Source organism: Nerophis ophidion, linkage group LG05, assembly GCF_033978795.1.
Source record: "Nerophis ophidion isolate RoL-2023_Sa linkage group LG05, RoL_Noph_v1.0, whole genome shotgun sequence".
Classification (NCBI taxonomy): domain Eukaryota; kingdom Metazoa; phylum Chordata; class Actinopteri; order Syngnathiformes; family Syngnathidae; genus Nerophis; species Nerophis ophidion.
The window spans coordinates 17,779,296-17,791,457 of NC_084615.1; the positions used below are offsets into that span (position 1 = coordinate 17,779,296).

Genomic DNA, 12,162 nt, shown 5'->3' on the forward strand with positions numbered 1-12,162 from the left:
ATTAACGTCGGCAGAATTATTATAGTGTGCCCAATATTAAAAGGATAAAGCCATCGTTTACAAATTTGGTAAATAAATAACCCCAAAATTTATATTTTGATGTTTTCTTACTGTACCGAAAATGAACCGAACCGTGACCTCTAAACCGAGGTACGTACCGAACTGAAATTTTTGTGTACCGTTACACCCCTACCATATAGTAATTTTCTATATCGCACGGAGACAAACCCAGGCGATATATCCAGTATATTCCATATATCGCCCAGCCATACATTGCAATTGATAAATTAACAAACGTCATCCCTATGCACCTCACGGGATAATACAAAACAAATACAAAACCAGACAAAAAATAAGTACAATAATAACTATAAAGCAAAATGTAGACACTTACGGCTGTCTATATGATCTTATTGTTCTGTCTTTATTTTTTATTTTTTTTCAATTGGAATATATTTCTACATCTTTTATCTGATAGTAAAAAGAATTCCATAGTTTAATCGCCTCCACTGATTTGTTTTAATGTTGTCCTTGAATACTGATGTTTGACATGACCTTTTCTACTATTCTCTACATTCTCAAAAGTGGTGACAAACATTTTTTGGTAAATGTGCTGGTAATCTTTTACTTTTAGCGTTAAACATAACACATCATGTCTGTAACTTTACTAGCTCCTGTACTTTCAATAAATCAAAATTAACAATATGTTAGTGTGTTCGAGATCATCTGCTTTATGAATGATCCTTATACAAACCCCGTTTCCGTATGAGTTGGGAAATTGTGTTAGATGTAAATATAAACGGAATACAATGATTTGCAAATCCTTTTTAACCCATATTCAGTTGAATGCACTACAAAGACAAGATATTTGATGTTCAAACTCAAACTTTTTTTTTTTGCATATAATAATTAACTTAGAATTTCATGGCTGCAACACGTGCCAAAGTAGCTGGGAAAGGGCATGTTCACCACTGTTCTACATCACTTTTTCTTTTAACAACACTCAATAAATGTTTGTGAACTGAGGAAACTAATTGTTGAAGCTTTGAAAGTGGAATTCTTTACCATTCTTGTTTTATGTAGAGCTTCAGTCGTTCAATAGTCCGGGGTCTCCACTGTCGTATTTTACGCTTCATAATGCGCCACACATTTTCGATGGGAGACATGTCTGGACTGCAGGCGGACCAGGAAAGTACCTGCACTCTTTTACTATGAAGCCACACTGTTGTAACACGTGGCTTGGCATTGTCTTGCTGAAATAAGCAGGCAAATATCCAAGCAAAATAACGTTGCTTGGATGACAACATATGTTGCTCCAAAACCTGTATGGACCATTCAGCATTAATGGTGCCTTCACAGATGTGTAAGTTACCCATGCCTTGGGCACTAATACACCCCCATACCTTCACAAATGCTGGCTTTTAAACTTTGCGCCTATAACAATCCGAATGGTTATTTTCCTCCTTGTTCCGGAGGACACCACGTCCATAGTTTCCAAATATAATTTGAAATGTGGACTCGTCAGACCATAGAACTCCTTTCCACATTGCATCAGTCCATCTTAGGTGTTTTAGGATATTGTTGATAAATGGGTTTTGCTTTGCATAGCAGAGTTTTAAATTGCACTTGCAGATGTAGCGACCAACTGTAGTTACTGACAGTGGTTTTATGAAGTGTTCCTGAGTCCATGTGGTGATATCCTTTACACACTGATGTCGGTTTTTGATGCAGTAGCGCCTGAGGGATCAAAAGTCCGTAACATCATCGCTTACGTGCAGTGATTTCTCCAGATTCTCTGAATTTTTTGATGATATTTCGGACCGTAGATGGTAAAATCCCTAAATTCCTTGCAATAGCTCGTTGAGAAAAGTTGTTCTAAAACTGTTCGACAATTTGCTTACAAAGTGGTGACCCTCACCCGCTTGTCTCTTTCGGGCTCGCGGGGGTTGCGGAGCCTATCTCAGCTGCATTCGGGCGGTAGGCTGTGTACACCCTGGACAAGTTGCCACCTCATCACACTAACACAGATAGAATGTTGTTCCTAAATTGATCAAGCATTTGTTGACAAACTGGTGACCCTCGCCCCATCCTTGTTCGTGAGTTACTTAGCATTTCATGGAAGCTGCTTTGATACCCAATCATGGCACCCACCTAGGGGTGTAATGGTATGTGTATTTGTAATGAACTGTTTCGGCACGCGGGCATACCGAACGAGTTTGTAAGAATAAGTCTTCACAAGATGATCTGCTTTCTGCCTCTGTCTCAGCAGCATGCATTGTCCCACCCACACAACCATCTGATTGGTTACATACAAAGCCAATCAGCAGTGCGTATTCAGAGCGATGTAACAGCCAATCAGCAGTGCGTATTCAGAGTGATGTAACAGCCAATCAGCAGGGCGTATTTAGTGCGATGTAGTCAACGCTTCAGCATCGAGCAGATGTCCGTTTAGCAGGGGAGTAGTGGACTCTCCCCAAATCATAAAAAACACTTCCCAGTCACAACTATTACAAACATCACTATGAGCCTGTTGACCTTCTAGAACAGGGGTCGGGAACCTTTTTGCCTGAGAGAGCCATACAAGCCAAATATTTTTAAAAGTATTTCAATCAATCAATCAATGTTTACTTATATAGCCCTAAATCACTAGTGTCTCAAAGGGCTGCACAAACCACTACGACATCCTCGGTAGGCGGTAAGGAAAACTCACACCCAGTGGGACATCGGTGACAATAATGACCCAGTGAGAGCCATTCAATTTTTTTTTTTAACACTGAATACAACTATATGAGTGCATTTCTAAGAAAGACCAACATTTTTAGAGTATAATAAGTCTCTTATTCTTTTTAATAACATTTTTATTCTGAGGCTAACCAAAAATTAAAAAAAAAATACTTCTTGCCATTAATGCGAATTCTTGAACAGGTGCGGTTGAAACCGGATGGATGGATGGAAATGCATGAGAATGTTTTATATTTTGAGCGTTATTTTTGACACTGTGATTACCAGCGGAATTATTCATTACTTACCGTGTTAAGTAATGTCAGCTAAGATTTATTTGAAAGCCAGGTGCAGTCATCAAAAGAGCCACATCTGGCTCTAGAGCCATAGGTTCCCTACCCCTGTTCTAGAAACTTAAACTACAGCTCAGCTCGCTCGCAGTTCTGGCTTGAGGTGAAGGCTAATTAGCTTTTAGCGTAACGTTAACTCATTTTGCAGTGTGTGTGCGCGTAGGTGCGTGCGTGTGTGTGTTTGCGCGTGTGGGTGCGAGTGTGTGTGTGTGTGTGTGTAAGGGGCAGCAAAGCCCTGTCTGTTATTTCATTGAACTACATTGTGTTACTATATTACTATTTTTTCAGCTATAGTTACATGAATCATTAGTAATGTAGCAACCTAGTTTTGAATGGCAGGGTCCCTGCTATCACATGTTGATAAAAATATAACATTTACAAGATAAAAGTCAACTACAGGCTTCCCAAATACTGTAATAAATTAAGCATGATGAGTTGACTTGAAACTGTTTAATGTTGCACTTTTTATATGTAGAAGAAAGGCTTTGTCATTTTACTTAATCAAAACAACAACTAGAGGCAGTTTAATGTTGATTAACGTGGGCAGAATTATTATAGTGTTCCCAATGTTAAAAGGACAAAGCCATTGTTTACAAATTTGGTAAATAAATAACCCAAAAATTTATATTTTATTGTTTTCTTACCGAAAATGAACCAAACTGTGACCTCTAAACCGAGGTACGTACTGAACCGAAATTTTTGTGTACCGTTACACCCCTACACCCACCTGTTCCCAATTAGCCTGCACACCTGTGGGATGTTCCAAATAAGTGTTTGGTGAGCATTCCTCAACTTTATCAGTATTTATTGCCACCTTTCCCAACTTCTTTGTCACGTGTTGCTGGCATCAAATTCTAAAGGTAATGATTATATGCAACAACAAAAAAACGTTTGTCAGTTTGAACATCAAATATGTTGTCTTTGTAGCATATTCAACTGAATATGGGTTGAAAAGAATTTGCAAATCATTGTATTCCGTTAATATTTACATCTAACACAATTTCCCAACTCATATGGAAACGGGGTTTGAAGCTTTTTTCTGTACTTGATACAATGCCTTTGCCCTAAGATAACTTTTAAAAGACTAAAAGCAAAAATGAGTAAAATAAAGATGTAAAAGTAGTTGTGTTGAAGACAATGTCCATGATGCTAGTGACAGCTCAAAGGCAGAGACAATTATTCGTCATTCAAAGTACACCCAGCAGCTACACTCACACGCTGACGTCCGTGTCGGACTAGATAAATAAATGAACATTTATCAAAGACAAAAAGCGGGACTTAAAGCAGAAATTCTTACCTCGTACTGATGCTCCTTGTGCTAATGTTGCTAGCCTTCACTGCGCCGACATCTTGCTAACTACCACGCTGCCCTACTTCCTGTCCTACTTCCGCACAGCGCCACCCGGCGGCTTGAAGGACTAACTGCAGGAAGTCAACCTGGTCTCTCCTGCAGACATCCACCCGTTACTCAAGCAGCCAGGGGGGCGTGGTCTAGTGCTAGACTGCCTAATCCCAGGTCAAGTGTGAAGTGAATCATATGTCAATCCATGTTTATGCACGAGCCACAACCACATACTCGGTTCAGAGCCCACAGAAGGGCAAGGAAAAACTATCAACCCAGTGGGATGCTAATGTGGATGACTATGAGAAACCTTGGAGAGGACCGCGGATGTGGCTGACGCCCCCGGCCCCCCCACTTTCTTGGGGAGACCGGATGCTATGGACGTCGAGTGGGTCTAACATAATAGTGTGAGATTCCAGTCCATAGTGGATCTAACATAATAGTGAGAGAGTCCAGTCCATAGTGGATCTAACATAATAGTGTGAGAGTCCAGTCCATAGTGGATCTAACATAATAGTGTGAGAGTCCAGTCCATAGTGGATCTAACATAATAGTGTGAGAGTCCAGTCCATAGTGGATCTAACATAATAGTGTGAGAGTCCAGTCCATAGTGGATCTAACATAATAGTGTGACAGTCCAGTCCATAGTGGATCTAACATAATAGTGTGAGAGTCCAGTCCATAGTGGATCTAACATAATAGTGTGAGAGTCCAGTCCATAGTGGATCTAACATAATAGTGTGAGAGTCCAGTCCATAGTGGATCTAACATAATAGTGAGAGTCCAGTCCATAGTGGATCTAACATAATAGTGAGAGTCCAGTCCATAGTGGATCTAGCATAATAGTGACAGTCCAGTCCATAGTGGATCTAACAAAATAGTGAGAGTCCAGTCCATAGTGGATCTAACATAATAGTGTGAGAGTCCAGTCCATAGTGGATCTAACATAATAGTGTGAGAGTCCAGTCCATAGTGGATCTAACATAATAGTGTGAGAGTCCAGTCCATAGTGGATCTAACATAATAGTGAGAGTCCAGTCCATAGTGGATCTAACATAATAGTGAGAGTCCAGTCCATAGTGGATCTAGCATAATAGTGACAGTCCAGTCCATAGTGGATCTAACATAATAGTGTGAGAGTCCAGTCCATAGTGGATCCAGCATAATAGTGAGAGTCCAGTCCATAGTGGATCTAACATAATAGTGAGAGTCCAGTCCATCGTGGATCCAACATAATAGTGAGAGTCCAGTCCATAGTGGATCTAACATAATAGTGAGAGAGTCCAGTCCATAGTGGATCTAACATAATAGTGTGAGAGTCCAGTCCATAGTGGATCTAACATAATAGTGTGAGAGTCCAGTCCATAGTGGATCTAGCATAATAGTGAGAGTCCAGTCCATAGTGGATCTAACATAATAGTGAGAGTCCAGTCCATAGTGGATCCAACATAATAGTGAGAGTCCAGTCCATAGTGGATCTAACATAATAGTGAGAGTCCAGTCCATAGTGGATCTAACATAATAATTTATAATTTTTTTCTTTCCTTTTGTCATGAAAAAGGGAGGTTTTTTTGGGGTGGGTGCACTAATTGTAAGTGTATCTTGTGTTTCTTATGTTATTTTAATTAAAAAAAACAAAAAACAATTTTTTATTAAAAAATAATTAAAATTAATTAAAAAATTATTCTGCGGCCCGGTACCAATCGAGCCACGGCCCGGTGGTTGGGGACCACTGGCCCAGATCCTTCTTGATTGCCTGCACCATCTCATTGATGGCAGAAGCAGGTTTCCTGGTGTGGATAACGATGGCAAGGACCAAAGTACACCCAGAGTGGTTTCCGGGCGTGCATTGCCACCACCTGCATGTCAATATGTTAATGAGCTGCGCATGTAAACAAATCAAGGCCTCAAGATGCAAACATGATTATGCAAGAAGCAGCATTGTGCAAGTCTGCTGCTTCTCCGCCCCTATGGAGGCAAAAAAAAACTAATAAAAAAATGAATAATGGCAACCTTTTTAATAATCCTGTGGCAGTGACCCGAGCCTGGATAATCCTGAAATTAATTCTGCAGTAGTTCCATTATTAAAAAATCTGCACCGGTTTAGGACTACGTATTCAAAGAGTTTTCGCTGTAGGTTGTGTCCTGGGAGGAATGTGGGACAAACTGTGAAAAGCTCATGCTTGCTTCATTTATTATGAATGCTTGTTTTGTTTTGCTTGCTTACTTTGTGGACTTTTTCCTCACCTTCCTGTGATTATTAAAAAAAATGCTTCAAAATGTCCCAAAAGGGGGTCTACAATTCTTCCCAGTTTAGGACAGGGGTGTGTACAAGTTATGAGTGGTACAAATGTACTATCAAATCTAGTCTACAGATTAAAAGCTCCACTATTTTACTGGAATTCATTTGTGTTGTTTTTTTTATGGATCCCCTTATTTTGATAGCTTGTATTTATGCAGAAAATGTCTCAAATGACCTGCAAAATGGCCAAAATGTCCGATTATCATCACGCAAGAAGTGTGACAACATGACCTTAGTCAAAAATGATCCCAAGAGTGGTTCTTCAGAAGCTTTAAAATAAAAAGTTTGAATACATATATATATATATACATATATATTTATATTCCTTGTATTCCTCATAAACCATGATTGTGATAGGAGGCCAGTTTCAATGGAACCTTCTGAACCTATAATTTTAGCAACTCTGACTGTCCCACTTACATGCCACGTTGACTGTCAATACGGTCCCACTTACACATCTGACGCAACATTGACTGTCAATACTGTCCATCTTACACATATGTCATCTCTGACATCGGATGCAACCTTGACTGTCAGTACTGTCCCACTTACACATCTGATGCAACTTTGACCGTCAATACTGTCCCACTTACATATCTGATGTCATGTCTGACATTGGATGCAACTTTGACCATCAATACTGTCCCACTTACACATCTGATGTAACTTTGACCGTCAATACTGTCCCACTTACACATCCGATGCAACTTTGACCGTCAAAACTGTCCCACTTACACATCTGATGCAACTTTGACCGTCAATACTGTCCCACTTACACATCTGATGCAACTTTGACTGTCAATACTGTCCCACTTATACATCTGATGCAACTTTGACTGTCAATACTGTCTGACTTACATCTGAGGAAGTTTCAACAGTCAATACTGTCCCACTTACACATCTGATGCAACTTTGACCGTCAATACTGTCCCACTTGCGCATCTGATGCAACTTTGACTGTCAATACTGTCTGACTTACATTTGAGGAAATTTTAACAGTCAATACTGTCCCACTTACACATCTGATGTCATCTCACATATGATGCAACATTGACTTTCTATACCGTCCCACTTACACATCCGTCATCTTTCACATGATGGAACTTTGACTGTCACTGGTGTCCCATTATTGCATCTGTCATCTCTCACACCTGGTGCAACTTTGACTGTCAATACTGTCCAATTTACACATCTGTAATCTCACATTATGCAACTTTGACTGTCAATACTGTCCCACTTACACATTTGTCATCTCACATGATGCCATTTTGACTGTCAATATTGTTCCACTTACACATCCGTCATCTGTCACATCTGATGCAACTTTGACTGTAAATACTGTCCCACTTACACATCTGATGTCATCTCTCACATGTGTAAGTGGGACAGTATTGACAGTCAAAGTTACATTGGATGTGAGATGACATCACGTGTAAGTGGGACAGTATTGACAGTCAAAGTTGCATCAGATGTGTAAGTGGGACAGTATTGACAATCAAAGTTGCATCAGATGTGTAAGTGGAACAGTATTGACAGGCACAGTTGCATCAGATGTGTAAGTGGGACAGTATCGACAGTCAAAGTTGCATGAGATGTGTAAGTGGGACAGTATTGACAGTCAAAGTTGCATTAGCTGTTTCAGTGGGACAATATGGACAGACAGTGTTGCATCAGATGTGTAAGTGGGACAGTATCGACAGTCAAAGTTGCATGAGATGTGTAAGTGGGACAGTATTGACAGTCAAAGTTGCATTAGCTGTTTAAGTGGGACGATATGGACGGACAAAGTTGCATCAGATGTGTAAGTGGGACAGTAGATAGTCAAAGTTGCATCAGATGTGAGAGATTACAAGATGTGTGACTGGGACAGTATTGACAGTCAAAGGTGCATCAAATGTAAGAGATGACATAAGATGTGTAAGTGGCACAGTATTGACAGTCAAATTTGCATCAGATGTGTAAGTGGGACAGTATTGACAGTCAAACTTGCATCAGATGTGTAAGTGGGACAGTATTGATGGACAAAGTTGCCTCAGATGTGTAAGTGGGACAGTATTGACAGTCAAAGTTGCATTAGCCATTTAAGTGGGACGGTATGGACAGACAAAGTTGCATCAGTTGTGTAAGTGGGACGGCATTGATAGTCAAAGTTGCATCAGATGTGAGAGATGACAAGATGTGTAACTGGGACAGTATTGACAGTCAAAGGTGCATCAAATGTTAGAGATGACATAAGATGTGTAAGTGGCACAGTATTGACAGTCAAAGTTGCATCAGTTATGTAATTGGGACAGTATTGACAGTCAAAGTTGCATCAGATGTGTAAGTGGGACAGTATTGACAGGCACAGTTGCATGAGATGTGTAAGTGGGACGGTATTGACAGTCAAAGTTGCATCACATGTGTAAGTGGGACGTATTGACAGTCAAAGTGGCATGAGATGTGTAAGTGGAACAGTATTGACAGTCAAAGTTGCATTAGCGGTTTAAGTGGGACGGTATGGACGAACCAAGTTGCATCAGATGTGTAAGTGGGACGGTATGGCCAGACCAAGTTGCATCAGATGTGTAAGTGGGACGGTATTGATAGTCAAAGTTGCATCAGATGTGAGAGATGACAAGATGTGTAACTGGGACAGTATTGACAGTCAAAGGTGCATCAGATGTAAGAGATGACATAAGATGTGTAAGTGGCACAGTATCGACAGTCAAAGTCACATCAGAAGTGTAACTGGGACAGTATTGACAGTCAAAGGTGCATCAGATGTAAGAGATGACATAAGGTGTGTAAGAGGTAATGTATTGACAGTCAAAGTTGCATCAGTTATGTAATTGAGACAGTATTGACAGTCAAAGTTGCATCGCATGTGTAAGTCAGACAGTATTGACAGTCAAAGTTGCATCAGATGTGTAAGTGGGACAGTATTGACGGACAAAGTTTCCTCAGTTGTGTAAATGGGACAGTATGGACAGTCAAAGTTGCATCATATGTGAGAGATAACATCAGATGTGTAAGTGGGACAGTATTGACAGTCAAAGTTGCATCAGATGTGTAAGTGTGACAGTATTGACAGTCATAGTTGCATCAGATGTGTAAGTGTGACAGTATTGACAGTCAAAGTTGCATCAGATGTGTAAGTGGGACAGTATTGACAGTCAAAGTTGCATCAGATGTGTAAGTGGACAGTATTGACAGTCAAAGTTGCATCATATGTGTAACTGGGACAGTAGTGACAGTCAAAGTTGCATCAGATGTGTGAAGGAGGGTCAGAGGTGCTAAGAATGAAAAAGTTAATAGAAAAGTCTAAAGGTGGCGCTAAAAACAAATGAAAATACAAATGTCCTCATGTCAAACATGTTTTATGAGCAATACATGGAATATTAAAGTGTTACAACTCTTTGTTTGACTTGTTGAAGAAGAAGGACGACCAACAAGTGCACATCGTCATTGTCGACCCCGCAGGTGGACGAGTGCAGCTGTCAGCAGCTTGTCAATCATCCCACACTCCAGCAGCAACTCAAATAAAAGCCAGCGTGCCAAGTGAAAGTGTCAAAATCTTTTATTTAAAACTACCTAGAAAATATTCATATTTCACAGTTGACAATTTCAAAGTTCCCATGTTTGAAGTGATTAGTGATCAGCAGATCAACAAGTGCCGTCAATCAGGACACTGACGTGCTCAAAGTGACATCCTTCAAACAAAGGTGACATAACAGCCGCAGTGGCAACAGAGGAAGTCATATGACATGGTTTACTTGAGGTGATCATGTGACCGCATTGCTGACATATTTAAGGTGTGCAATAAATACAAGTCGAGTCTTTAAAAGAAGTAAAAGTACATTCACAGATCAAGCCGCGAGGTTGGTGACGTTCTGCAGGACGGCGCTGCTCACATTGAGGGAGTGGTCCTGGGGGAAGAACTGCCGCGAGAGGAAGGACAGAAGCATCTGAAAAAGGGACATTTTTGATTTGAAATTGATTTTGATGAACGCACACCTTAGTTTTGTGCAGGCCACGCTCATGTATGATTAGATTTTCAACACAAAAAATGTCATTTCTCCCTCGCCACATCGCGCTCCAACACATCACTTTTTTGTTTTTAAAGCAAATTTCACCATTTTTCATCTTACATTAAAGGCCTACTGAAATGATATTTTCTTATTTAAACGGGGATAGCAGGTCCATTCGGTGTCATACTTGATCATTTCGCAATATTGCCATATTTTTGCTGAAAGGATTTAGTAGAGAACATCGACGATAAAGTTCGCAACTTTTGGTCGCTAATAAAAAAGCCTTGCCTGTACCGTAAGTAGCAGACGATGTGCGCGTGACGTCACGGGTTGTGGAGCTCCTCACATCTGAACATTGTTTACAATCATGGCCACCAGCAGCTAGAGCGATTCGGACCAAGAAAGCGACGATTTCCCCATTAATTTGAGCGACGATGAAAGATTGGCGGATGAGGAAAGTGAGAGTGAAGGACTAGGGAAAAAAATAAAAATTCTGATGTTATTAGACACATTTACTAGAATGATTCTGAAAAATCCCTTATCTGCTTATTGTGTTACTAGTGTTTTAGTGAAATTATATAGTCGTACCTGAAAGTCGGAAAGGTGTGGGGACCGCCAGTGTCTCTGAGGGAAGCCACGTTTCTCGACGAAGCGAAGCGAAGGCAACCGGTTGGGCCGGGCTGAGCTTTTTTTTGCCCCTCCTCCATGGTGGAAGCATCCCACGTTTGGGGGCGGCCAATCGGAGGAGGCGAGGGAGTCTCTTTGACAGGTGCACGAGGAACGACGCAAGCTCCTCTCATGTCTACGGTAAGAGCCGACTTATTACCACCATTTTCTCACCGAAACCTGCCGGTTGACATGTGGTAGAGAACCATGTTCGCTTGACCGCTCTGTTCCATAGTAAAACTTCACCTTCGGGAATGTAAACAAGGAAACACCGGCTATGTTTGTGTTGCACCGCTTCCCACCTACAGGTTTCTTCTTTGACGTCTCCATTATTAATTGAACACATTTCTAAAGATTCAGCAACACAGAGGTCCAGAATACTGTGAAATTATGCGATTAAAGCAGACGACTTATAGCTGGGATCGGGCTGGAACAAAATGTCCGCTACAGTCCATGACGTCACACGTGGTCGGTAGTAGTGGGTTTCGGTAGGCCTTTAAGCTTTTTCAAGCATAAAAAAAGACCAAATAAACGGATTAAAATATATTATTGGCCACTAGGGCAGGGTTCTTCACCTTTTTGACACCGGGGCCCAACTTTGTCACTACAGAAAGGCCTGGGGCCCACTTAAATATCAACACTGAATTAGTCATCTTACTCTTGACTTTAAACCTGCTCAATGTTTATATCTGACTTACAGTAGTGAAGTGAATTATATTTATATAGCGTTTTTCTCTAGTGTCTCTAAGCGCTTTACATAGTGAAACCCAA

The 12,162-nt window shown here is 40.7% G+C and overlaps 2 protein-coding genes across 2 annotated transcripts in view; both read right to left on the reverse strand.

The window, feature by feature from the left end:
- mrpl11 (mitochondrial ribosomal protein L11) overlaps positions 1 to 4,513 on the reverse strand; it is a 165,336-nt gene extending 160,823 nt beyond the window's left edge. Inside the window, exon 1 of the mRNA XM_061900258.1 lies at positions 4,369 to 4,513. The gene's annotated coding sequence lies outside the window, so the exon portion shown is untranslated. The remainder of the gene's footprint in view (positions 1 to 4,368) is intronic.
- A 5,743-nt stretch (positions 4,514 to 10,256) lies between these two features.
- si:rp71-46j2.7 (uncharacterized) overlaps positions 10,257 to 12,162 on the reverse strand; it is a 100,097-nt gene continuing 98,191 nt past the window's right edge. Inside the window, exon 15 of the mRNA XM_061899658.1 lies at positions 10,257 to 10,662. Coding sequence (XP_061755642.1) covers positions 10,564 to 10,662 — 99 coding nt within the window. The 3' untranslated portion in view covers positions 10,257 to 10,563. The remainder of the gene's footprint in view (positions 10,663 to 12,162) is intronic.